This window comes from Furipterus horrens, unplaced genomic scaffold, assembly GCF_987537825.1.
Source record: "Furipterus horrens unplaced genomic scaffold, mFurHor1.1.pri manual_scaffold_11, whole genome shotgun sequence".
NCBI classification, from domain to species: Eukaryota; Metazoa; Chordata; class Mammalia; order Chiroptera; family Furipteridae; genus Furipterus; species Furipterus horrens.
In genome coordinates, this window is record NW_028327181.1 from 14,847,922 (window position 1) to 14,875,397 (window position 27,476).

General features: G+C 48.8%; 3 protein-coding genes across 4 annotated transcripts in view; 2 read left to right on the forward strand and 1 right to left on the reverse strand.

The window, feature by feature from the left end:
• The window catches only part of ZNRF3 (zinc and ring finger 3), a 133,439-nt gene extending 127,137 nt beyond the window's left edge, over positions 1-6,302 (forward strand). The window contains exons 6-9 of the mRNA XM_090292115.1: positions 585-752; positions 2,350-2,452; positions 3,137-4,885; positions 6,185-6,302. Of these exons, the coding sequence (XP_090148241.1) occupies positions 585-752; positions 2,350-2,452; positions 3,137-4,885; positions 6,185-6,228 (2,064 nt within the window). The 3' untranslated portion in view covers positions 6,229-6,302. The remainder of the gene's footprint in view (positions 1-584; positions 753-2,349; positions 2,453-3,136; positions 4,886-6,184) is intronic.
• Positions 6,303-10,420: 4,118 nt separating this feature from the next.
• CUNH22orf31 (chromosome unknown C22orf31 homolog) lies at positions 10,421-13,907 on the reverse strand. Its single transcript, XM_090292482.1, has 4 exons — positions 13,902-13,907; positions 13,803-13,856; positions 11,783-12,232; positions 10,421-10,866 (listed from the first exon to the last, which is right to left on the reverse strand). Exons 1-4 carry the CDS (start codon positions 13,905-13,907, stop codon positions 10,432-10,434), a joined length of 945 nt encoding a protein of 314 aa, XP_090148608.1. The 3' UTR covers positions 10,421-10,431.
• Positions 13,908-20,206: 6,299 nt separating this feature from the next.
• Positions 20,207-27,476, forward strand: part of KREMEN1 (kringle containing transmembrane protein 1) — a 52,970-nt gene continuing 45,700 nt past the window's right edge. The window contains exon 1 of one of the 2 annotated variants that reach the window (XM_090291773.1): positions 20,207-20,357. In XM_090291773.1, coding sequence (XP_090147899.1) covers positions 20,261-20,357 — 97 coding nt within the window. In that variant the 5' untranslated portion in view covers positions 20,207-20,260. The remainder of the gene's footprint in view (positions 20,358-27,476) is intronic. The other variant, XM_090291774.1, reaches the window with a different exon arrangement.

Here is a 27,476-nt window from a genome sequence, read left to right on the forward strand (position 1 = left end):
ACCCCAGACCTGCTGAACCTAAATCCATATCTTCCGAAGATTTGGAGGTGGAGGTGATCAGACGATAAGCGGAAATCTAGACTCTCAAATGGGTAGCACTGTGATGTCTCGGAACAGTGGTGGGGGGCCTTCTCAGGCAATCTGTTGAAAGGAGAATCACCACGTTCCCACAAGGGTTGGGTGGCCACCACCAGCAAAACAGTGCAGTTGTTTACCAAGCACGTCCAATTTGCCGCGTGCTGGGCCCTCATGCACCCCATCTCATTTGCCCTCGACTTTCTTCGGGGTAAAGAAGAGGAACCCTTGGAATAGGGCAGGGTCTTGCAAAGTTGGCCAAGTAATTGAAGTAGACCCCTGCTGCTCCTGCCACTTGGGAAAACCCTGGGTTGATGTCCTGGCCATTCTGGAGTCAAACACATCTGTCCTGTGGCAGTCTGAACTTTTAGGGACTTCCCAAAAGTCTTTTCTGGCCTGATAGAGACCAGCATTTGCCTGTCCTGATTTATCAAGTGTCATGGCCCTGGGGGTGACTAGCACTGTTAATATGTGCCAGACCCTAACACGAACCTCATTCTGCCATACAGAATTCCATGAACAGGCTGGCTGTGCAGGCTCTGGAGAAGATGGAAACCAGAAAGTTTAACTCCAAGAACAAGGGGCGCCGGGAGGGGAGCTGTGGGGCCCTGGACACGCTCAGCAGCAGCTCCACGTCTGACTGTGCCATCTGTCTTGAGAAGTACATCGACGGAGAGGTAACAGCAGAGGCTGGGCCATCTTGGGCGGGGATGAAGTAGGCAGGTCAGCAGAGAAACATAAGACTCAGAGGGAAGGTTCCTGTGTCCTTTCCCTCCAGCTTTGCAGGAGCAGAAGGGCTTCAACACCAAGGTCTCAAGGGGATGGCCTGAGACATCCTATCTGCTCTTTGCCCCTGGAAGGGGGTGGCCACGGTACAGAGGACCCAGCTGAATGTAGGTGATATTGGAAATTGGTCAGAAATATATGGGAGGCCAGACAATGTTTTGAGAACATTCTCACATGTTGACTTAGTTGTAGCATTGCTCTTCTGAAAAGTCTGAAACCTGACTTGATACAAACCTCTCCTAGAAAGCTGTGTGGAACACTCGGTGTTTTTACTTCTAAAGAGTCAAGGGATGTGATATCCCTTTTTATCCGTCTAGCTTTTTATTCTGAACACTTCTAACCTTCAGAAAAGTTACATGAATTATACAATGAGTCTTGTATCATTCACCTAGAATCTCCCATTGTTAACAACATTTTGCCATGTTTGCTTAATCTCTTTCTAGATAGAGGCATATATACCTGCACATTTGGGGAATAAACCACTTCAGAGTTGCAAACATTTGACACCCCTTTAATGAAAGTGTTCCATTGTTATGTAGACTATTGGGTGAAAAATGCGTTTTTGCAGAGGCCTTTACATTAATAGTCTTGCATGGTCTCTAGGTGCAGACTCCTTGCCCAACTGGATTCTAGCTTTGTGATCTTGGGTAAATGACTGAGTTTTCTGTGCCTATTGCTTGTGACATGGGCCCAAGACTGACCTGCATTCCAGGTGATCACAGGGTTCTGTGAGAAAATACAGCTAGAACTCTTGCCAAAGTCAGGCTTAGCATTAGTTATTAATTTGAATATTATTGTATTGAGCTGGTCAGAGAATGGAAAAACGAAGTAAAAATAGCAAATTTGGAGGGTGCTTGGGCTCAGGAACTCCAGAGGTGGTTCTGCCTAAGAAAACCCCATCACCTCCTCTCCACATAGGCTGCTTTGTTATAAACCACATGCCCCAGGTGAGTGTTCAGGGTCCAGCAAAGGAGAGGACAAGAGAGCTTGGCCCCTTTGCTGCCCTACCTGTCAGTCCCAAGTCCCCGGCTTCTTCCTTTCTACTCATCCCCATTGGAGTACATGGAGGCAGCCACCATCCCAGAGATGCGCGAGGTCCTGGGACGTACCCAGCCCTCTCATACTCCCAGGCTGCTTATCTGCATTAACACATGGCTTCGGTCTTCCCTCAGGTGCGCCATGAACGTGCCATCCTCCAGCAACCAGAAAGGAGCCTACTTCTCTGTGCTTCCTCTCTTAACACTGAGGGCAATGGATGGGCTCTTTCCTTCTCCCTAGAACCCATGCACGGGCTCTGACTCCTGGGAACGGAGTCCACCTGTAGCTAGAGATGGAGGAGGTGGGGAGGGAGCCTCCGGCACCGGTGTGGTGAGCTGGGCTCCGAGGTACGCACTGGGCCCCACAGAAAGAAGCATATGCGAGGCTGAAGGCAGAACTGCCCCTGCCTGGCCCCTCCCTTCAGGCTGCGTGTCTTACCCCCCTTCCCAGGAGCTGCGGGTTATCCCCTGTACTCACCGCTTTCACAGGAAGTGCGTGGACCCATGGCTGCTGCAGCACCACACCTGCCCCCATTGTCGGCACAACATCATAGGTAATTGTCACCTGCCTTGGTTGTTGCTGAGGAGTCACTGTCTCTACCAAGTGCCTAGCAAGAGCGTAACCTGCATGGCCATCTGGAATTGGAGGTGGGGGGGTCTCAGATTTTGGAGGTCACCAGGCCTCCAAACTCTTCGGAGGGCCTGGCATGAGGAATTGCCCTGATTTCGAGTTTTGGCTTTCACATGAACCAGCATCCCGGCCTACAATCCCTGTAAAGGGAATGACAATGACGATGCTTGCCCATGCCCGGTATCACGGAGTTGTTCCAGGGCCACAGGTGGGGATGACTGAGTGGCAGGGTTGTGATGCTGCTCCTGTGCCCCGGGGTATTAGATGAGGGGCTGGAATGCATGGTGCCCTCCATGGAACCGCTTTTCCGTGAGGGACAGTGCCTTTCGTGTCAGTAGCCCTGTTGCTCTCCACAGACTCCTATGGTCCCTTTGTCAGGCAGAGCCGCGGGGAGGTGGGAGATGAGCCCAGGCAGCAGTGACTGCCTTTCAGACAGAAAAGTGGGTCAGCAGCTGCCAGCCGGCTGAGCTCGGTGACAGCTTAGGGCAGGTCCGGGGGACGAGACTAGGCACTCCGCTGCTTCAGTTCTTCCCTGATTCATCTGTCTGTCTAGCCTTGTCACCTGTGTGCTCAGCCCTGCTGACTTTGTTTCCTCTGACTCGCCCAGAACAAAAGGGAAACCCAGGCGCTGTATGCGTGGAGACCAGCAACCTCGCACGCAGCCGGCAGCAGAGGGTGATCTTGCCGGTGCACTACCCCGGTCGTGTGCACAGGACCAACGCCATCCCAGCCTATCCCACAAGGACAAGCATGGACTCCCACGGGAACCCCGTCACCCTGCTGACTATGGACCGGCATGGGGAACAGAGCCTCTATTCACCACAGACCCCCACCTACATCCGAGGCTACCCACCCCTCCACCAGGACCACACCCTGGCCCCTCACCGCTGTGGCCTGGAGCACAGGGCCTACTCACCAGCCCACCCTTTCCGCAGGCCCAAATTCAGCGGCCGCAGCTTCTCCAAGGCAGCTTGTTTCTCCCAGTATGAGACCATGTTCCAACACTACTACTTCCAGGGCCTCAGCTACCCTGAGCAGGAGGGTCAGGCCCCACCCAGCCTCGTTCCCAGGGGCCCGTCCCGTGCCTTTCCCCCAAGTGGCAGTAGCAACCTGCTCTTCCCCACCGTGGTGCACATGGCCCCGCCCTCCCACCTGGAGAGTGGCAGCACGTCCAGCTTCAGCTGCTACCATGGCCACCGCTCCGTGTGCAGTGGCTACCTGGCCGACTGCCCGGGCAGTGACAGCAGCAGCAGCAGCAGCTCCGGCCAGTGCCACTGCTCTTCCAGTGACTCGGTGGTGGACTGCACGGAGGTCAGCAACCAGGGCGTGTACGGGAGCTGCTCCACCTTCCGCAGCTCCCTCAGCAGCGACTATGACCCCTTCATCTATCGCAGCCGGAGCCCCTGTCGCACCAGCGACGTGGGGGGTTCAGGCAGCTCTGTTCGGGGGCCTGTCGTGCACCTCGAGGGCTCCCCGTCGCCCGAGGAGCTCCCAGCAGCCCACAGTCAAGGTGCTGGGCGGGAAGAGCCTTGGCCTGGTCCTGCCTCTCCGTCAGGGGACCAGCTGTCCACCTGCAGCCTGGAGATGAACTACAGCAGCAACTCCTCCCTGGAGCACAGGGGGCCCAACAGCTCTACCTCAGAAGTGGGGCTCGAGGCTTCTGGGGCCGCCCCAGACCTCAGGAGGACCTGGAAGGGGGGCCCCGAGGGGCCATCCTGTGCCTGCTGCTGTGAGCCCCAGCCCCCTGCACTGGAGCCCGGTGTAGGAGCAGCCCGGGGCAGCGCTTTGTTCCTGGGCCCCCCACTCTGTGAGGGCTGTGGCCCCACAGGTGTGGAGTCACAGCCAGGAAGCTCCCAGGCCCTGTATGGCCTTCACCCAGACCATTTGCCCAGGACAGATGGAATGAAATATGAGGGCCTGCCCTGCTGCTTCTATGAAGAGAAGCAGGTGGCCCGTGGTGGCAGAGGGGGCAGCGGCTGCTACACCGAGGACTGCTCAGTGAGCGTGCAGTACACGCTTGCCCAGGAGCCCCTGCCCAGCTGCCACCCTGGGGCCCGGGACTTGAGCCAGCGCATCCCCATCATTCCGGAGGATGTGGACTGTGACTTGGGCCTGCCCTTGGATTGCCAGGGGACCCATGGCCATGGCCCCTGGGGTGGGACGCTGGGCCCCGACACCCTAAAGCCCCACAGGGGCCTGGGAGGAGCCCAGGAAGAAGAGCGGGTTCTGCGCTGCCAGCCCAGGGCTCCACTACTGCCTGGCTGCCCTCTGGAGGAGGCAGGGCCCACCAGGGCCAGCTTCCCCAGTGCCTCCCAGGACACTCAGGAGTCCAGCGCCACAGCCACTGAGGCTGCAGGTGAGAGCGGGAGATGACAGTAGGCCGGAGTCGGGGTCCTCTTCCCTCTCCATGGTCATTTTCTGAGACGCCCTTTGTGCCGTTGACTTGAGACAGCACCTATACCTGATGACTTCCAGTGTTATTCCACAACGCACCCCTTCCTCTGAGTTCCAGACCCTTCGGGCCCTTTGCCTCCATGATCTGTCCCCCCAGATGTCACACAAGCACCCAGCCTATCACGTCCACAGCAGCCCTCTCAGACTCCGCCCTCTGCACTCCCCTTCTCCGAGGCTCCCCACTCAATAGCCCAGGTACCAGCTGTCCTTGAGCTTGCCATGCCTCTCACACTGGGTCATGGGCTTCTCAACCTGTCTGTGAGAATTGTTTAGAAAACTGAATTCCCAGAAAAGCATAATTTAGGAAGACTCATGCAATCCAAGTCCAGAATTCCTGTTAGGTTCAGCAACATCGTCGGGGTTGCTATAAAGCTTCTAAACATTCTGTCTCGTAACAGTGCAGACCAGCACCTTTGAGTAGCACTGCAACATGTTTCACCTCCAAATTTTGTCTCATATTGGTCTCCGGTCCCCACCTCCGTCCCCTCAGTCCGGCTCATTTCCTCTCCAGGGTGAAAGTGGCAACCTTCTCACTGGTCTCCTGCCACTGGTCCTCCCTTCTATTCCACATGGGAGCCAAAGTGGTCTTTTTTGAACGAGTCTACATCTTTACACTAGAGAACTCTTTAATGACTTGCCATGACCTTTAGAATTTTGAAAATGTAGCCGCCTGTGGCCTCCCCATCCTGTTCCTCCAACACTCCTGCAGCTCATTGCAGCCTGCAGGCCTCTGTTGCTTCTCTCCCCCAGCCCTCAGCTTCAGTGACTCCCTGCAGCTGCCCCAAGTTACTCTCACACCCTCTGCTTCCTTCCCAGGTTTTCACAACCTGAAATCGCTTTGTTTTGAGGTCTGTAAGCTCTGTGTCTGTGGGGGAGGTCTTCTCCCCTGCTCTTCCCAGTGCCTGATGCACATCTTCTGCACACTGTGTCTTCAGGCTACGTAAGGGCCTCTAGACGGTCCTCTAGGTCCAGATGAGGGAGGCCGGCTCTCTAGGAGGCACCTGTGCTCTCAGCACAGAATGAGGAGCTCTGTTTAAGCCTTTTACCTTATGCACTGTTTGCCCAGTGCTGTGACCTGTCCCTTCCTGAGAGCCTGCCACATGCTGGGGGTGGGCACCCAAGTCCCTTGCCTGGCCCCCGTGCACTGTCCCCGAAGCCTGTGGTGCTGGCTCCTCGCTGATGGTTGTTCTCTCTCTCCCAGGACAGAGATCTCGGCCAGCAGACAGCAGTGGCATAGGAGCCTGAGCTCAGAAGGAACTCTGTGGAAATGGGAACTGTACAGAGACTCCAAACTCTTGACTTCATTCAGAAAAAAAAAGAAAAATTTTTTTAGCTTTGACAAACACAAAAGTGGTAATAAAGAGAGCCCTCCTTCTCAGCCCAAAATGTGAGCCCCCGTGGCAACCCCTTATCCCATTAACAAACCAACAGACAAAATTCTCTTGAGTCTTTGCCTCTTTTGATAACATGTTATTCTTCTGTTTTGTAAAGTGTGTGTGCTTGGGGTTCCGAGGTGTGTGGGATTGAGTTCTTGGCTTTGTTTTTTAAGATATTATATGTAAATGTAAAAAGTTATTTAAATATATATTTTAAAGAACCCTAACTGCCAACTTTTGCTGAAAAAAGAAAATCACTGCTGCATAAATTGAACCACATCATGTGTAGATACTGTTGTCTCCCTGGAGGGAGCTCAGGCCTTTGAAAAGCTCAGGGCTACACCTGCCTTAGAAAATGAACCAGAAACTTGAAGTAAAGCTAATCGATATGGGTACAGACTCTGAGGAACAATGCAATACCGCCTCTTTCTCACGGCAAGTCCCAGCGTACAAATGTCAGGTCTGCTCAGAAGCCGCGCGTCTCCAGCGTATACCTGCAGGCAGCAGGTGGGGACAGCTGGGAATAGGGTAGGAGGTCTGCCGCACTGGGGATCTGGGACAAGCCGTTGCTACAGAAGCCCCAGGGTGCCAGGGACAGTTCTGCCAGTGTCCTCAGTCTGTTTCCTGGAGTCATCCTAAGGTAAAGGAGAGAGTTCACAGTCATGGTCTTGGGCTTCCTGCCTTTGGCTGCAGAAATGGTTTGATGGGGTATATGGGGACAAACACCCAGGAGGAATGTAGTTTGCAGCTTTGGTGTTTGAAGGGACTGGGCACGGAGGGTGCCCGGGGGCTGCTGCATCCTTGGGCTGCCTTCCTGGGGGGCGCATGGCCAGGACCCCATTGGTCTGCACCAAGCTCCTTTTGAATGATAGGTTTCCCATCCCATTTCCCCCCTGAAGCGCTGCTTCAGGGTTATTCAGCTTTCTGCTCACAGCTGAAGTTGCTCATCTCCCCGGCCGGTGTCTACTGTCCTTCCTAATGCACTATTGTGTATTGATTCTCCATGAGACAGAGAAAGACTATCAGACAGTTTAGACCCAAAGGGCAAGTTTTTGTATACCTTTCCAGCCTTTGGTGATTTTGTTTTGTTTTGTTTTTGATTGAGGGAGAGTTTAAAAAGCCAGCCATTTTTTAAAAGATGTTTCCATTATAAAAGGGAGAATCTTTGTAAAGGTATTTCAGATCAGGGATTGTTATCCTTTTTGTTCAATGTATTTCTTGTTCTTCAAAAAGAAACTAATCACATTAGCCCCATGTTTGCCCATTCTTCTGGTCCCTTTTGTCTGTTCAGATAATTTGGTGCCACCTGAAAAGCTCATTTGTGAAATAGGAAACCTAGGAGGTAGGCCCCTGTAGGTGGGGAAATAGAGACCACCCTGGGTTGCCAGGAGACTATAATCACTCTTCTCCAGTAAGGCTGTAGGGTTGTCAGCCCAGGGTCCAGACCAGAAAATTGTGAACGAGAATCTCACCATATCAGAATCCTTTTTTCTTGAAAACCTCAGCCTGTGATGAGGACATTTATTTAATTCTAGCCAGGATTTGACAGAGGGAAATTCCAGTGTCAAATGATTGAGCCATTTGCCATTTAGGAACTCATCCATTTGCCATTTAGTAAGATTTGTCCTGCAGCCTCTAAGGTACAGTCCCTCAGGGGTTGCTCCCCGCAGGCCTGTGCCCAGCACACCTGTTGGCGAGGGTGTGAGAAGCGCCTAAGCTGTTGACATGTGATCTGGGCTGCCTTTATTTCTCGGGCCAGGACTAGCAGCTGCGAAGGACAACAGCTTGCATTAAGTAGTTTTGGGGAAGGTGGGGGCGGGGGTGTTGCTTTTAACATGAACTGCAAAAAGCAACTTCTCATTGTTGAGATTTCTTTTTATTGTTTGTGGTTTTATTTGTTTTTAATACCTTTGATTGTGTATTATCTTCCTCGCCTGAAACTCTACCCCAAAAGTGGCTTTCTTTGGTCCTAGCTGGAAAACCACTCCTCAACAGCCTTAAGAATGAATAGATGAGTAGAGAATGTGGCTTCAACTGGGCTTATTAAAATAAATGTGACCAAATTCCATTTGAAAGAGCAATAACTACAGATGGCAAAAGAGCACATTTAAAGTTGGTAGTTTACAGGGTGGTAGAAACAGAAAAATGAAAATTCAAACTTAAATATCAGCCACTGTCTTTAATCTGTGGTTGGCTTATCAGACAGGGAGGTCACCAGAATATAGTAAGCAGCTCTACTATTGCCTCACCATTAAAATCAAAAGAAATATCTCCTGTGAAGTTGTAAGACTCCAATAATGATAAGTATCTTTTCCAGTGACCTCTCAGTGGCGTGCGGGGCTTATGTAGCTGTGGAAACTGGGAGCGTCACATTTCCCATTGAGAATCCCTGCCCAGCCCCCTTGTCAGGGTATGACTATTGGGTGGGGTTCATGGTCTAGCTCTCGTAGGGGGACAGCCAAGTAAACTAAAGAGTGCTGGAACCAGTTCAAATGGGGGGGTGGGTAGGGAGTTCTGCCCAACAAGGTACCTCTTTGTAGACACAGCCCCAGTATGCTGGATTTAACTCAGTCTCCCCCCCTGCCCCCCGAACCCAAGCCATTTTTTAAAGCCCCATCTGTTGCCCCCCTCCTCAGACGCTCCCTTTTGTGCTGCTAGTTTCTACTCCAAGTTCATGCAGGACTAATGCTTTTAAAATGAGGTCTAAAAAAATAATTACTAATCAAGAGTATTATTTTTGAAACAGAACTGCCTTTTTCTATTCTTTATATAAATTCTATTGTGTTGGTCTAACAAGGCACTATTTTAAAATGTTTTTTAAATTTTTCTCCCATAGCACTTAAAAGATATTTTGTAAAGACTTTGCTGTAAAGATTTTGTAATAAAGTGGTCTAAGGGCTCCTCCAACATTACCATTTAAAAAAATGTTTTAAAGGCTAGAAAACAACTTATGTATATTCTGTATATGTATAGCAGCACATTTCATTTATGGAAATATGTTCTCAGAATATTTATTTACTAATATATTTATCTTAAGCCATGTCTTATGTTGAAAGTGTGACATTGTTGGAATAATCATTGAAAATGACTAACATGAGGCCCTGTAAATACATGATAATTGCACACAGATTTTACATTTTTGCCGACCAAAAATGATATAAAACAAGTTGTAGTCTTCTATGGTTTTGTAACAAATTGTACAAATGACTGTAAAAAAAAAATACAATTTTATCAAGTACATGTTCTATGTTCTCCTTGCTCTGTTTGATAAAAGCTCTACACATTCCACAGAGGAGAGGTTTGCATGAAGCAGTGCCTTAAAACTTCAGCTCTCTCATGGGAGCATCCATATAATTCCCTCTCCGGTTAACATAGAGTTCCTGTTATTGGGGATTTAGGTGGTGTCATGAGAGAGCATCCAATAGACGAGTGTGTGGGATTATGCCCTTGAGGTGATGGTAGTTTTTCTGCTCAGCCCTTTGTGGAGAGAGGGAAATGGTACTCAATCTTAGCAGTCCACCTTTTAAGAGGTAGGAACTGCACTGACTGGTGTGGCTCAGTGAGTGGAGTGTCATCTCGAAAACTGAAAGGTTGCCAGTTCGATTCCAGTCAGGGCACATGCCTGGTTTGGGGGTTTGGTCCCTGGTTGGGGCAGGTTTGAGAGGCAATCCATCAATGTTTCTCTTGCACATAGATGTTTGTCCCTCTCTCCCTCTGTTTCCCTCTTCCAAAATAAAATATTTTTTAAATGACAAAAAATGAGATTATAGGCTGGATGTAACCATCAGCTTCATCTGCTAGGACTTTTCCTACCTGGAGGACTGAGGGACCCTCAAGCCCCAAGGGAAAGGGACGTGTAGGAAAAAAGCCCCAAGTATCTAACCCTCAAAATTACCTTCTCGTGAGAGTGGAGGGGGACCTCAGTTTGAAATGAGCCTTGTGCCCGCCCATTTATCATGTTCCCAGGGAGGGTAGTTACTAATTTGTAAAGCACTCAGATAACATGCAAAGTGGTGTTTATTTTTTAGATATCTAGCAGAGGATATCCTAATCCTGTGAGTTCCTGTTTCTATTACTCCCTCTTTAACTTGGGCCGTTTCTTGGGCACAGGATCCTTGTTGACCTCCAGCCGCATCCTGTCTGGCACTGGGTCCTTCTGAGCACCTTCGCGGATGGCAGTCTGGCTGCACAGAGCCTCCCAGAGCTTTTGTTTGACGGCCCTGCCCAGCTCCAAGCTGTACCTCTTGCGGGTCCCTGAAGGATTCCACAGCATCGGCTCAACCACAGCGTGGTACAGAGCTCGGTAACTCTCTACGGGAAGGCCATGGATGGTTAACGTGTCTGAGACCTGCGGTCCCTCTCTGGCTTCAGGAAGCAACGCCTGGCCCTCCCAGGCCTCTGTCCCAATGTCCCTGCACAGCGCTTGGGTGGCAGCCACATTTTCAGCATATCTGTTCCCAAGATCTTGGCTGACTGTTACTTTTTTCTCCTTTGAACTTTCTTTACTCTAGCCAGGAAGAAAGCAGAGAAGTCAAAGCTAAAACTTGAGAAGGGAGCTCAGAATAATTATCTGGGATTTGTGTCCCAGAGTCTTGGTTACAGCCACAACCAACATTTGTCTAGCCTGTTCTAGTTTACTGAATTCCTTCATGTGTACCACTGCATGCGTTCTCCGTAACCCTGTAAGGTCAGCGGGAGACGGCTTTAAAGGCAAGGAAACTGGAATTGGTTTGCCCAAGGCCACACAGCTAGAAAGTTAATAACCACAGTTGTCATCTATTGAATGCCACACAGGATCCTAAGCGTTTAGTGTGCCAGGCTCTGTTCAAAAGCCCTTTGCATGTAGTTACTCACTTAATCCACACGAAACCCTATGAGGAAAGGGCTGTTATCCCCCACTTTGTAAATGACAAAAACCAAGGCAGAAAAAGGCTAAGCCCACCGTTGTCCTTAATTATAGTCAAAGCTGGGATCTGAACCCGACATCCTAGCTCCAGGGTGTATTCTGAGCTTTGCTGGCCATCGTGAGTGATGGCGCCGGACTCATCAAGCCTCTAGATGCCAAGTACTCCATGTGGAAGTTCATACCACCTCTGCTGTGCCAGTGTGCGTGTCTGCATGCTCTAACCTCATCCTGGCCTTTTCCACCCTTACTTTCCCTTCGTGTCAAGTTCCTTTCATCTGTGTCCATAAAAGCCACTTCATCCTGTAGAACTAGGCAGGGTACAAACCTCACGCCCCTAGATCTGGTGCCCTCTCCACTGTATCATGATGCTGCCCCCCACCCCCACTCCCCACAGTACTATCTTCAACTTTAGGGTTTCCTTCGCTTCGTACAAATCTCTTAAGCATTAACTGTTCTCTAGCTGACATCTCCCTCTTCCTGCCCCATCACATTTTCTCCACCACCAGCCAGAATCTACCTCGTCAGTGCTTCCTGCAGGCCTCTTGCGCCGAGGTGAGCCCAGCTGCTGCCCCATGGGCCGCTTGCTCTTGGGACTGATGGGGTTTCTTATCCTGCCCCGCTGAGTGGCTTTTACTGCGGAATCATCCTTGGGCTTGAATCTCTTTGAGGGTTTTGCTTCTCCAAACTTGCCTGGTACTGAACAACATTTATCCTTTGATTGTCGCCTAAGCACCAGCTTAACCGGGGAGAATGAACTAGCAGTGAATGGGTTCTTCACAACTTCCCAAGAAGAGGTGGTACCTGGTGCTGGGGAATCGATGTTCTGCTTTGCACGTGTTCTGGCCGTCCAGTTGTTGGTGAGAGCTGGCGAATCCACATAGCAGTCCCGAAGTCTGGTGTTCGGTAAGATAGACTGTCGGAGTCCATAGGTAGGGATGCTGGGGTCTCGTCTCACGTAGATTGGATGCTAGAATTATAAGGAGGGTAAAAAGGAACAACAACAAAAAAAAGACCAGTTCTCAAGTAGAAACCAGGTCTACTTGGGAGGCACAGTGTTAACTTCTTTTTAGAGACCGTTCCTTCCACACCCATCTTAGAAATCTTTCTACACATCCTCTCTCCTGCTCACCAAAGCCTTTTGTACCAGGGTCACGATGATATTGGGCCAGAGGTGAAAGCTCAGGGAGCTTTACAAGGAATCAAAGACAATTCCTATCTGCTGGAAAGCTAAGGGGATCCATAGCAAGGATGGGAGACAGGATCACTCAGGATTCCTGTAGGAGCCATAGTCACTCCTCAACCATGCTGCCTCACAGAGACGACAGCAGGTCAAGTCCTGCCAAACCCTGAGCACACTTTCTAACCAGACTGCCATGAGCCAAGAAAAGCTGCTAAAAAAGGAAATACACTCTGGGGTCCAAAAAGGCAAAAACACAATGTAAATGATGCTGGTCTCCATTTCCCGGGATCAGCTAAGAATAAGAATAATCTGGATAGATCAGAATCATACTTACAGGGAGAGCTAGCCTCCTAAGAAATGTTATCTATAAAAATTAAATCACCTTACCATATTTCGGTTGCCTTAAATTTTATCTTAACTAGCTTAGTAGGGGGGAAGAAATATATATTTTCCTTTTCTCTCTCTTTTTAAATTTTGTTTTAATATTTCTAGTGACCTATCTTTCTCTGCCTCAGTCACATATGGACAGATTGCAGTTTAGATTTTTGGCTCGCAGGCAGGCAGTTTTGAACCACTGTCCCTAGTATTGTGATGTCACTTTGTTTTGTGATGTGGGTGTAGGTAGGTGTTACATCACTGAATTTTGTTGTTAAATTATGTTGGAAGAAGTTTTATTTTGTTGTATTTATAGTCTCAAAAACTTCTGAAGTTGTTATTTCCCCCAAAATGGCTTGGGTAAATTTTGAAGGTCCCACCATTCTTTAGAAGTATGCTTTGCACGCCATGTAGTCAAATATGCAGACCAGATTTGTGGATACAGGTAGTGAGATGCATTCTTACATGTGCAAAAGTGCCCTTCTTCGTGCATATAAAGAACTTACTGTTAAATTCTTAGACTAGCTGCCAAGGTTAGGGACCAGAAATGAAAGAACACGTTCCTGCAGCCCTGGGCACCTCTCCCTTGTGTCTCTCCACCCCCCCCTCCCCACCCCACCCCCACCCCACACACTCCCCAAGACTACATGGTTTCTGGAATGTGGTTTTATTTTACATCCCATGGCAAATGCAGTAATTAGAGCTGTTAGCAGTGTCAAGGGCTTGAAACAAGAACAAAGACATCTCTTCCTGGGAACTCTTGGGCAATGCCTAGCTCCTTATCAGGTGTTTGTCTTGTTGGTGGTTTTGATTTTTCATACACAAAATGCCAGAGGAGGCTCCCTCCCCAGGGGGAGGAGAGCAAAATGATGGAAAAACAGAGTATGAGTCTGGCAGGCATTCCTGGAATCGCATGTGTTGCCTGTTTGATTTTTTCAAGTGTTGTCCCTGGAGTGAATCAAAGTCTGCAGGCAGACCGCACCACAGGCCGTGGTAGAACCACCTCCAGGCCGAAGGCATCTGGACCCACCGACGCCTGGGAGGACAATGGGGCTCATTCAGCAGCGAGCCCTGGCCTCACCTCCATGGAGGTGGGTCAATTTTAGAGCAGGGCGTTGGAAAGGGTTTGTCTTTGGGAAGGGTTTGCAAACGTCTGGAGACTGAGCAGGCGATCATCCTTTCAAAGCCGGTGAATCCCAGAGGCAGCACCAGGCTCTTGGGCTAATGTCTCCCTTTACTCTGCATGGCGGAGAGAGAAGGGAAAAGTTGGGCAAGAAAGGTATCCTGGGAGGAGCTCTTCTGTTTCTCTTCTCTCCTTCCCCCTGTTGAGGTTGGCCTTCCCACACATCCTTTTTCCAGACACTCATCTGTTGTATTTACTTTCCTAGGCCTTTCACTCAATGACCAAGTGACGTTGCCCTGACTTCGAGAAGCACTCTAAATCTCCTTCTGTTCACATGGATGGCAGCTGATACATATTCTTCACACTCCATCAAATTTTACCTTATGTCCCATCAATGGACTATACCCCAGCAAGACACCCTCACGTTCCTTAGAACTAACCCAGCGTAATTTGGTCTGTGCTATTTCTCCAATGTCAGCAAAATCTGTATTTATTGAATGCTTACTATAGGCCAAGCACTGTTTTAGACATTTTATAAGCATCATCTCACGAAATGATATCAACCGTCTTATGAGTTTGGATACTATTGCCATCCCTACTCTACAGATAAAAAAATTGAGGCACAAGTTGCTCAAGAACCATACCCCAAAGCTAGTAACCAACAAACACTGGACGCAGCCAAGGTGGACACCACCCCACCCTTGCTCCCGCTGTGCTCTTCCCCAGCTATTGCTGTGATGCTCTGCCTCTCATCTTGTCAGCCCATCCACACACTACACCTGGGCCCAGTTCTAGTCCTACCCTGGTCACGAGACGTCCTCTGGGCTCAGGAGTTAGTCTGCCTAAGTTGACATCCCAGATCCATCTCTCCATTGGCAAGGGAATTCACATCTCTGAAACCTTATTTTCCCATCTGTGAAAAGGAGACAGTAATAGTGCCTACTCCAGGATCACTGGGAGAATGAAATGGGACAATGTATGTGAAATACTTGGCATGGCTCTTGGCACATAATAAGCACTCAATAAATGTTCTTTTCAACAATATTAATGTTGTGGCCCATTGGCCCACCTGACTCTTTCTTGAGCCCCTGTTGCCCATGGTCTGAGTGACATAACCCAATATTTGATGTGAACTTTGTCTCAGGTCCTTCATGAGCATCCATATGGTTTATGAGGCCAAACAACGAGCTTTTTGAAAGATTCTGATCTGACTTGAGTATCTCAACATTTCTTTTCCTGTAATCCATCTTCACTAAGCATGTGTCAGATTCATCAACTTCACAGAAGTGGTATATTTACAGGAAGTACATTTCCTCCTAGTTGTGGGAGTGGTTCAGAACATCCCATGCTTCATTAGACAGAATGGGAAGCAGGTACCTGAGGATACCCTAAGGAAAGTGACTCACCTTTAATAGAGATTGTTCCATCAACAATTGTTCAGAATTACAAAGTCGAGATGGAAAGACTCTCTTTGGTTCAGGGTCCTGAAACCATGGCAAGAGTTTCCATTGTTGATGCCAACACTTGATTCACGAACTTGGGGTTGAGGCAGTAGGGCTTCCATATTGTTCAAAGGCCTGTTCCTCAGTTGGATTCACCATTGAACCTTTTTTTATTCTGCTGAGCTCAGTCTAAATAACTTTTATTTTCCACCCATCATTTGGAGCTGTGCTTCCTGACATCTCTAAACCACCACTTCTATTTGGAAACACATCTGCCCTTCTTTGATGCTTAGCCAGACTCTCCTCACTGTATTTTTAGCTCCTATAATGTTTCTTCTTTCTTTTTTCCTTTCCTACAACCCTTCTCCTCTTTAATTTCTCTTAGTTCCTCTTCTTTTTCTAGAGGATCAGTTAATAAAGAGGAAATTGAGCCAATTTATGTTAATTCTTGTCTCTTCCCTTTTGTCCCACTCCCAAATTCTAGTGGAGTTTAGTTGCTTTTAACCTTCTCAGAAGATGTTTTTATTTTAGCACCCAAGCAGTAAACATCCACACCCATATGGGAACATATCTGAGGTTTGTGATGTAGAAGGTTTAGGAAACAAGAGAAAAACTTTGGATGAGAGAATTCGAAAACATTCCTGAACAATGATGCAAACTCTGAGGACCAGTGATTTAGACCACATGGACTGAATACGCACCTATCATGGGCCAAGGATGAGAAATAAGGGTGCCCTGCCCACCCTGCCACCCCTTTTCACCTGACTCTGAGTTCTCAGACATGACGACCTGAATGTCCCACAGACCCCTCTAACTCATTATGTTCAAACCAAATTCTCTCTCCCTTCACCCCCAACAGAACAAGTAAACTACTACTACTTCTCTTAAGTTTTCTATCACTCGTTGCTTGGCTCAGAAACCCGGGAGACAGGATCAATCCTGTGTTGAGCCAAGCCTGAGGCTAAAGGAAAATCAGAAATCTAAATCTTGTTTTTATTTAAAATTTTGATATTTTGTTCATCTTGAATTTTTTTGTCATCCATTTAGATTTTTTAAAATATTTTATTTATTTATTTTTAGAGAGGAAGGAAGGAAGGGAGAAAGAGAGGGAGAGAAACATCAATTTGAGAGAGAAACATGGATTGATCGCCTCTTGTACACACCCTAACTAGGGATCAAACCTACAACCCAGGCATGTGCCCTGACCAGGGATTGAATTGACGATCCTTCACTTTGCGGAATGATGCCCAACCAACTGAGCCACACTAGTTAGGGTTAGATTTTTAAAGATATTTCATTAAAGCACTGTTTATTACATAAAGTCAATATATGTTAAACCCTATTAAATAATACTTATTTTTTTATCTTGATTACTGAATTTTGGGGGCCTTCAGATATTTTGTGCCTGAGGTGAATGCCTCACTCACCTCACCTTAATCTTGGTCATGGAAACCTCAGTAAGCATTTGTCACCAGAACCCTTTAAGGACAAGAAGGCAACTCACCACAGTGACTAGAAGTGTAGTCCTAGAGTTCTACTGCCTGGGTTCAAAGCCCAGCTCCACTACTATATGACCTGTGGATGAACCATTTAACTTCTATATATGAGGGGAGTGGTAAGGGCTCCTCCTTCATAGAGGCTGTTGGGAGGATTATGTGAAATGCAATGGCAAACACTGCACCCTACCCAGAGTTTAGTAGAATTCTTAATACATGTTTCCTGTGGTTGTTGTTACAGTATTATAATCAGGCTCCTCATTCAGTGCTTACTACTACAGGACTGCCCTCTGAGCAGAAATCACCCCAACTAGAGTTTCAAAGATACCAAGATCATCCAGACTCCACTAGCCGCGATCTCCTAGCTTCTTGGCAAATCCTGCTGCCCATGGAGGAATCAAAGGGTCCAAATGCAGAACACAAGAGGCAAATAGGCAAACACCAACATCTTCCTGGAGGCCCAGGGGCTCCAGTCAGTGCCCTCACTCTTTCCATGAAATAAAGCTGCTAACCAACCAAGGCATGTGAAGCATTGAAATGAATATCTTAGACTGCTCCTTGCCAGGGGCCAGGACCACATAACTGAGCAAAAGACCTTGAGCCTTTAAGTGCCCTGACCTGGACTGGCTCAGCTGTATTTTTAGCCTCTGTGCACTGTTTCCATCACCTGTGCTGGGCTTTAAGCCTGAAAAGAGGGGAGGGTGGCCTGGAGAAGGCATGAGGGATGTTTCTCATAGCAGCGAGTGGGGGCAGGGGCTTGCACACTATTTCTGAGGTCTGTTAGACAAGCCAGCTTCATTGGGCATGCAACCTGTGTAGTGACACAGGTGCCCAAACTTGAAAGGACCCCACACTTGGTTTAATGCCCCGAGGTCACAATCTAAAAATTCTTAATCATTTTAAACAAGGGCCCCCTACATTTTCATTTCTCACTGGGCCCTGCAAATCACATAGTCCATTCTGGCTGTACACAGGCCAAGAGAGCCATGTGAAGGAATGGGGTGGGGGGCTGGTACCCACCCAGCAGGGGTGCGTGCCTTCCTGCAGCAGGCAGGCCAGGCCAAAGCTACTATCGTAGGGCACAAATCCGCAGATTTGGCCAAAAAAACCCTGATTTTGGACCTATCTGCCCCTTCCTATGTCCTCAAATGCTGAAATAAGATACGAAGGAAACTGGTAACTTGTTGAGAGCCGTACCCTGCTTTGCTGAACCCTCTCCCCAACTCTCTATTTAACAATCCACACATCTTTCTCTGTCAACATCATTTTCTCCTTTGTAGCACTTGCTGCTCTGGGAAATTCACGTTCTTTTCATGTTGGCTGGCTGGCTCTCTCCTCTTGGGTAGAATGTAAGGCTGTGCTGTTTCTGCTGTTGGCATGTTCCTCACTGAATATTTTGTTAATTACTAAATTTATTCAGGTAACATTGATTGGTAACATAAATTTCAGGTGTACAACATTGTATTTCCCTGTCTGTATACTCTATCACGTGTGCACCACCCAAAGCCTATTTTCCTTCCGTTGCTCCTCACTGAATATTTGTTGAGTGGGGAAAGGTTTACCTTTATTGAGTGCTTACTTTGTGCTGACAGTCTCACCTGCATGTTCTTATTTCGTGCTCCTTCTGTGTCGCGCCTGCGCCTGCCTGCGACAGCACAAGTTAGAGGTGAAGGGTTCCAGGTGCTACCGGAGGAGGAGGTTTTGGAAGTGGGAAGGGCCCAAAATGGTGGAGAAGAGAGGGTGAGAGCCAGGTGAGATGTGGAGGGTGTGTCCTCAGGGACCAGGTGTCGCGTGGTGGGGGGTGTCCCCCCGCTCCAATAAGAAGCCCAGAGGATACTTGAATTCGGGAATGATACCATGAAAACAATAACTGGACAAGATTCTTCTTGCCGCAGCTCTGGGTTGTGTGGGTGGAAAGGGACGGAGATTGAGAGGCCTCTTGGGAGGTGAGCTGCGCCTTTGAGGCCCAGCCCTGGGAACAGCTTGGGGGGTGGAATAGGGGGAGGTGGACCCTGGGAGTGGGCGAGGGGGTGGCTCCAGGGTGGCGAAGGGGCATAGGGACCGGTGCACCTAGGCGGGGCGGGAGCGGCCCGGCCCCACTCTGGGCGCGGCGAGTCGGCACACAGGGGCAGATGTTCTTGCCGCTGCGCCGGGCGCAGGCCAGCACTTGCAAGTCCGGGACCAGGGACTTGAAAGGGCCCGGCGCGCCGCCCGGACCTGCCTCGCGGGGCGTCACCGCGGCGCTTTAAGCGGGAGCTGAAGGAAAATCTTCTCTGCCTGGGGGAGTGCGGGGGAGGAGGGAGGCCCACCGCAGGCCCGAGAGCAGCTGGGGAAAACCTGGGGGAGTGAGAAGGGCAAAGGGCCTGCCACGCGGGGGGCGGGCGGGGGAGAGTTTAAAGAAGCCTGCGCTCTCTGAGCCCCAGCCTGTAAGAAAGCATCATTGCCCCATCCGCTTCTGGACTTTATGTCGGGCGCTTTACTTGCTTCTGTGCCGTCCAGTACTGTGAAGGCCTTTTTCGATTCCCGTTTTGCAGACGGCTGAGACTCAGAGTAGGAAACTTGCCCCAGTTGACAAAGGATGTGCGATAGGACTCGGAACCGGGTCCGTACGCTGCCTCTGTGGCTGCAAGAACTGGGACGTGAACGGAGCTCAACATTTTCCAAGCTCCTACTGTGAGTGTGTAAAAGTTTCCGTGCGTCGCCCCGTTTCGTACCACCGCTTCGGGAGAGGCTGCTATCAACGCCCCCATTTAACAGAGGAGGACATAAAAATAAGGGAGTTCTTTTCTTTTTAAACTTGCCCAAGGTATGAACAGGTAACCGTATATGAACCGAGACAGGCTGACTCCAGAGCACCCTTTTTTCAACCACTACGAGGAGCTACGCGGTTTTCAAACCGCTGCTCCGAGTATTACTCCTGCGGTCGAACCCGCGTATGGGTCACGACCCAACTGAGGGTGCAACGGAGGTCACTGGGCGCCCAGCCCGGTCCAGCCGGGCCAAACCTCGTCTAGGGCCCTGGAAGGCGGGGTCCTACCCCCGCGCCCTCACCTGCTGGCCCCGCCCCTCGCTCGGACCAATAAAATGCTCCGCGGGGGCGGGCTCAGGTGAGGAGAAGGATGTGGGCGGGGTCTGGCGCGTGAGTGGCAGGAGCGGCGCGCGGGTGGGGCGGTGCGGGCGTTCGCAGTGGGCTCCGCCTCTCGGGCCTCGCAGAGTAGCCGGGCGGGCCCGGGGCCGCCGGGGCGGTGGCGGCGCTGGGGAGGGCGGGCCGGGGCGGGGCCACGTTCGAGCCCCGCGTCCCGCTCCCATGGCCGCCCCCGGCTCCCCGCGCTGCCCCCTCTCCCCCGGGCCGCGCCCCGGGGCCCCGCACTGACGGCCCATGGCGCCGCCCGCCGCCCGCCTCGCCCTGCTCTCCGCCGCCGCGCTCACGCTGGCGGCCCGGCCCGCACCCAGCCCTGGCCTCGGCCCCGGACCCGGTGAGTGAGTGTAACCCCCGACGCCGGCCCTGTGCAGAACGAGCCCGTGGGGCCCCCCGGGGGGGCGCAATTCCCCTCGCCACTACCTTCCGGGGCTCCCTCTCCAAGCCCCTCGGCGACGCCCCCTGGGGCCGGGCCAGTACCCCGCCTCAGGACCCGGGACTCTCCGCAGGCCCCTCAGCAACGCCCCCGGGCCGGGTTGGTGTCCACCTGCCTTAGGACCTGGGACCCCCTCTCTGCCTCAGGACCTCCCGAGACCCCTTCACCAAACTTCACAGCGACGCCCCCCGGGCTGGGACTTCTGTGTCTCAGGACCCGGGATCCCTGCTCAAGTCCCTCGGTGCCTCCCCCGGGCAGGGAGCCCCCCTCGGCTTCTGTACCTCCCGGGATCCTGACCTTGACTCCCTCAGCAACGCACCTCGGTCCGGGACGCTCCCCCACCCCGCCTCGGGACGCTGCACCCCCTCCCCGAGCCACTCGGCGACACCTCCCTCCCGGGACAGGGTCCCCTCCGCAAGCCCCACAACGACGCCCCCGCGCCCGCTACCCCGGGAACCCCAGCGCCTCCTCGCTGAGGAGCGGGCGCCCAGCTCCCCTGGCCCAACCCTGTAATTTCTGCCTGGAGAGGAAACGGCTTGACTTGCTCGCTCCGCGGGAGGCAGGTCCGGTCCCGGACGACCCGCTGTACTCCCCCGGACCGCCCCCTCCCTCCCCCTCGGGCCGCTTTGGGCCTCCCCAGGACTCAGGTGCGGCCCAGCTCGGAGAGAGGAAGAAGGGAAGGAGTGATGGGAAACCTGCCCCGCGGAGCTGAGGGTGCAGCGCAGAGCCCCGTTCCCCGGGCAGCGCCACGCTCTGGATAGGATCACCCGCTCCCCAGGCCACGGCCAAGGCCAGGGCTTCCCGAGGAGGGGCCCTGGACCAGGATGGAAGTTGGGACTTTGCTCAGCTTCCATGCACATCCTTCCTGGCAGCAGAACTCTTTCCAAGTGGAAGAGCCGGCGAGAGGGCGTTGTCCGGCCCGGTTGCGTTCCTGTGCAGGTTGTTTGCGTGGTGAGAACTGGGCATTCGTGAAAAAGAAGGCGGAGAGTCCATTACCAGTGGGCCCCAGTGTGAAGACCGACCCCGGGGCTCCCCACCCACAGTCGCAAACTGGGATGTTGGCAAGACAGGCTTCTGCTACAGGAAGCTCCGAGTTGCTTTGTTTACTTACCAGCTTGGATCAGTGGAAAAGATAGGACTTGGCGTTGTCACTTACAGTGACTTTGGCCATGCTTTCAGCCTTGTAAGCCGCACTTCCCTGTCTGTAAAGGAGGGATAATAACTCCCTTACAGGGTGTTATGGAGGTGAAATGATATACCACAGGTACACACCCACATAGAGAGGGCGGTCAGTAAACGTATTTTAATGATACTTTTATAGCGCTTCACTGTTCGCCAAGTGCTAGACTCATTTGCCTTGAGAATGCTCTGAGCGTCCAGTCTGATTAATCCCCGTAAAAGGCAAAGCTTGGCTTTAGTTCAGTAGAAGGGGTTGCTGGGGGGGTGGGGAGGGGCGTCTCCAAGTACACTAAACCTTAGGCTAAGGAAGCGGTTTCTGAGTGATTGGTGGTGGCCTTCTAGGGGACCTCTACAAGAACTTCTACACAAGTTTGATCACTTCTACTGTTTGCCGAATGTGAAGAATGAAGGAGGGACTTTCTGAGAGCCAGGCTATGTCAACATAACTGTAACCTAGTAACCCCTTAGCACCACTTTGCCATCCGGGTGGTCAGGATTTAATGTCCTCTGAGGAGAGGAAGGTACTAGTGGAAAGAAACTGGTCCCCTTCTGGAAAGGGCAGAGAAATAGCTCTGAAAAGTGTTAAATGGGACCACTCTATGCTTACACTTGTTAGAAGGCAGCATCCTTTCCTCAGGCACCTTTGCTTTCCTAGGAAGGGGCAAAAGCAGCATCTCTTATGTAGTTGGAACCTCAAACATTGCTGTGCTTTTATTTGGGAGTCTGAGAAGGGACAAATAAATAACCATTGTGAAATGGTTTATTATAAGTGGCCCAAAATCTCAATTCATTGAGCCTCATTAGCTCTGTTTTCTGCTGTCCTGGTACATCAGTGCTTTTGTGACTTTCACTGTTTAGTTCCAGAAAGCAGTTTTAGGAAGATACCACATGGTCTTGAGCAGCACAGCCTATCTAGAGCCTACCCACTAGTTTTTAAAAATCCTTTCCAATTAAAAAAAAAAAAAGTTTTATGCTGAGGATATGCCAAACTTGCCATTTTATATTTTTTGATACTGTATTTTTCTCTAGAATTTTGTGGATGGAAAAAATTATTTCAGTACTTATATTCTGTACAGTTTTGTAATATTTAAATTACTGGTGGTTTGCGTTTTTGAATGCTGACTTTATAAAAACAGTTAGCTCATTCCCCATCATTGCTACTTCTAATTACAGTGTGTAGCCAACCCCAAATGATCTCCCTTCTCTCCATTCTTTCTTTAATATTCTCTCCTTCCTTCACAACTCATAGGAGGAAGATAGAGATTAATGGTGGAATCTAGACTCCCTTTTCAAAGAGGAAAGCAGCCAGGGCCATGGATGGGGCTGGTGGACTTTTCGGAGTGAGCTCCCGTCTGGAGTTCATTGACCTGCAGGGGAGAACCAAGGGATAGGAAGAACAGAGAAGCCTGGGTAGACTCTGGCTATTTGAGTTTTCTGCCAAAGGCAAACTACCTGCTTAGGTGTTTCACTACATTTGGCTATCAGGTGTGCAGCAACATATGCTGTGAACAGCATTTTATAGTTGCTGCTCATTCTCCTCTAACTCCTCATCTAGAATTCATCCCATTAGCCAGAGCCAGTAGTATATCTTACCGTAAAACCTATGAGTTCAGTTAACAGTGAGAGCTTCACACTGTAGAGAGCCTCATCCTTCTTGGGGACTTCATTAATGTAAATAGTCGCTTGTATGCAACAAAGGGGCTAAGAGGAGTGAAGTGGACTGACATGCATACCAGTTATTTTTATGCTTTGACTGTTTTAAGAAACACAAAGCTGTCAAAACTCACCTGGTATCAAAGAACCCTGGTCTTTTTGTGACAATTTGGTTTGGCCCCTAGACAAAGCTATTTAAATGTTTGAGATATGCAGTGAGGCCTTTTATAAATCTTAACACAAGTTCCATTTAGTCTCATTACTAATTAACAAGTTGGTGCACTTAATATAGATATTATTGATACACTTATGTATGATTTAGCATAGTTGGATCAACAGCAATTAATGAAGATAAAATATATTGCTTTAAATAGCTTCATAATACAGATTAGAGATTTTTGGTGATGGGCAATATACCAACTTTAGTTTTGAATTTTGGGGCCTATGATCCCATCTGAGGCTCTAAGTCAGGTGTTGGCAAATATTTTTTATAAAGGGCCAGACTAAATAATTTGGGCTTTGTGGGCCACACATACCCTCTCTGTTGCAATTACTCAACACTGACTTTGTAGGGCAGAAACAGCCACAGACAAAATGTAAATGAATTGGCATGTCTGTGTTCCAATAAAACTTTATGGACACTGAAATTTGAATTTTAGTTAATTTTTATGTCACACAAATTGTTCTTTTGATTGTTTTCAACCATTTAAAAATTTAAAAACCATTCTTAGCTCAGGGGGCTATACAAAAACAGGTGGTGGGCCAGATTTGGCCCGCAGGCTGTACTTTGCCAAGTCTTGCTCTAGGTCCATATGTATTGATTTTTTTTCACTGGTCTGGAAAGGTGACAAGGAGGCTTGATTTTGGTGCATGAGTGAACCTTTTACTATTAACTAACTTTAAAAGACATATGGGGGAAATAATTAAAATGGTAAACTTCATGTGATGTACATTTTACCACCGAGTTTTTAAAGGTACATATTGAGAGGAAGTTCATGTGCATACATTTGGATCTTTAAAAAGACTTTTAAAGAAAAGCCTTTAAAAAGAAATTCAGTATGGTTCAGTGTTCACTACATAAAGAAAATAGTGCCTGCCTTGGAAGTGGCCCATGGTCTGTTCAGCTATGCTGATGTTGCTTGGAACAAATGGTTGAGATCTGTTTCTCAGAGAAAGCCCAAGCAGCAGGTGGCACCAGCCCTGAGACTTAGAAAAACAGCCAGGAAAAAAAAAAAAGAAGAAGAAAACAAGCTTCTATCACTTTCCTAAACAGTTGAATTTTATTTCCATGATTCTAGCATCATTTTTAAAGTGGCCTTTAAAAAACAACAATGTGCTTAGCATGGCTGATTATTTTGTTTTAATTAAAACATTTTTGAAAAAACAAAATGAAACATTCAAACATACCAAGTTGATTGTGTTTGTACTGTGGAACAGTTAATGCAAAACACTTGAGAGAGGCCGGAAGTTTGGATCTGTAGCTTTTTTCTGAGTTTTTGCCTCCTGAATAAAGACAACAGAGCAGGAAGTGAATCTGTCCCTTAGAAAACTACCTATACAGGTTTAGAAGTGAGATCTCCTCAAGCCCCTGTTCCTGGCTGGCCCACTCTGCAGTCCCTGAGAACAATATAAGACCTTGAGAATCCAGCTAGAACCTGAAAGTACTAATCTAGGAGGAACAGCCTGTTCTCGCTCTCTCTCTCTCTCTCTCTCTCTCTCTCTCTCTCTCTCTCTCTCCTTTTTAATGTCTTCCTGTCAAGATGGCAGTACTTCTCCATACCACACCTCTGAGATAGTATCCTGGATTTGGACTGAACAAGGAAAGAAAGGAGGCCATTGTAAAAATGTCATAAGGGAGAAGGGAGAGAGAGACATCAATTTGTTGTTCCACTTATTTATGCATTCGTTGGTTGGTTCTTGTATGTGCCCTAACTGGGGATCAAACCTGCAATCTTGGCATATTGGACAACGCTCTAACCAACTGAGCCACTCAGCCAGGGCTCTGCCACCACTTTTAATCTTCTTTCTAGGTGAACATCTCCCTAGCCTGAACTTGCACCAGTTTGAAGAGGAATGAAGTTGGGTGCTAGGAAGCACCTAGCAGACAAAAGGTTTTGGGCCACCTCGAGTGCAGGGTTGCCTCTCTCCCGCCCAGTGATAACAGGACCCACTCAGGGCTGCCCTTCTGCGGGGCCCAGTGTCTAGTTTCTTTTGCCACTGATTTAATCCCTGACAAAGCATTAAACTTTTATTGTTCAAGTTACCACAAGGGTGGAGCCTTGCTTCTAGTGGGCAGAGGAGGCTGCAGCCGCTTCGAACTCCAGTGTCACACCACATTAGAAACTTCAGGTTTTGAGGGCTGGATTTCTTTCAGTTTGGTCAGAGTCTTGGTTAGAACCAGAACGGTATACTCACATTGGAAGTTTGAAAGCTAACAAATCGTAAAAACAGCATAGGCAGCTTTTAAAGACGATTCAAAATAGTTGCTGCATCAGCATACAGGACTCACTCTACGTGGTTTCTTTATCCCTCCCAATCATTTGTTAAATGGCCGTCCATGGTCCTTGGGGTCCTAAAGTTGGATGAAAATATGGCGACTAAGTAGTCCTCTTCTAGAATAGTAGGGCTTGTTAACCAGTGCCATCACAGTATGTAAATTACTTGCTGCTGTGCAATCCATAAAAATTCATCTTCAAAGAAAATTATTGGGCTGGTAAAAATATTTTTAATAATGACCACAGAAGCCATATTTGTTTTTCTCTGATGTTCTTCCGAAGACCCTTCTGGTTTTAATCAGATTGTTCCCACATAAAATACAGTGGAAATCTACAATAATAAAATCCCTATTCCTATTTCTGTGGGGAAATAAACAGGATGGGGACTGTCCTTTTAAGGGGCTTTCCCCTTTCCTTTCCCCAGACTCAAAGCCTCTATTACTGGTGGTGTTTTGGCATCAGTTAAGGGCCTTCAATCCTTCCCTCCCTCCATGTTTTGCTCTTTCATTAAAGTGTTTCTGTTGTCTAATTATATCCTTTCAATCAAATTAGAGACTGCAGCATCTGGTGAGGGCCGTAACTGCTGCCATCTGCACCTCGTATATACAGGCCTTTTCAGCTGAGAATCACTCAACTTCCAAACGGCAGGAAGAGATTTGGAAAAAGTTTAGTTGGAAGGGAGGTTAACTTAAAAGGAACATCTTCAAAGGCTGGGTGCGACGCTCTGCTTGCTGTGATGTGTACACTGCCATGCAGAGCCTCATTGGCTTGGCTCACCAAAGATTCTTCTTGACGCTTCTGGCAGATGAAGGGTTTCTGATTGTCTTAGCTGAAGTGACTAGGCCTTCTCATCCTTGTTAGGGGCTTGAAGGGACCTGGGGCAAGCTGAAAATCTCTCCCTTGAGAAGAATCGTTTGTTATCTGACCACTGGTAAATGGATATGACACTTTCTGTTTATTTGACCGTTTCTTCTAATTCAGTGGTTTCAGCTAGAGGAGATTTTGCTCCCAGGAGGTATTTGGCAATATCTGGGACATTTTTGGTTGTCACATTCAGGGTAGGGTGGGATGTACTACTGGCATCTAGCCAGTAGAGGCCAGGGATGCTGCCTAAACACCCTGGAATGCACAGGACAGCCCCACAGCAAAGAATTATCCTGCCCAAAATGTCACTAGTGCAGAGGTTGAGAAACCCTGTCGGAATTGTGTCATTCTTTTGTTCTTCCTTTCATTACAGCCCAACTCTGATCAATATCTTTTTTTTTTTTAACTCAAGAAAGTAGACTCTTTATTTTTCATATTAAAGCTCCTTAAGATTTTTGTAAACAGTGTTTCAGAAATCTTAATGAAATAAGGAGATCTGTGATTCACTGTATGTTTCTACTATCCTAGACTAAGATTGCCAGATTAAATACAGGACACTCAGTTAAATTTGAATTTCAGATAAACAGTGAATCTTTTTTTTTTTTAAGTAAATCTGTCTCATGCAATGAATACTTAAGTATCTTAAAAAATGATTCTTTGTTTATCTGAAATTCAGATTTAACTAGGCATCCTGTATTTCATTTGCTAAATCTGGCAACCCTACTCTACATCCATAAAACATTACATGAGACTTTAAACTTTTGACTGTCAAATCAAACTGTTGGCCCTTGCTGCCCTTATGGCTCCCAGTGGCCAGAGCTGACTGCAC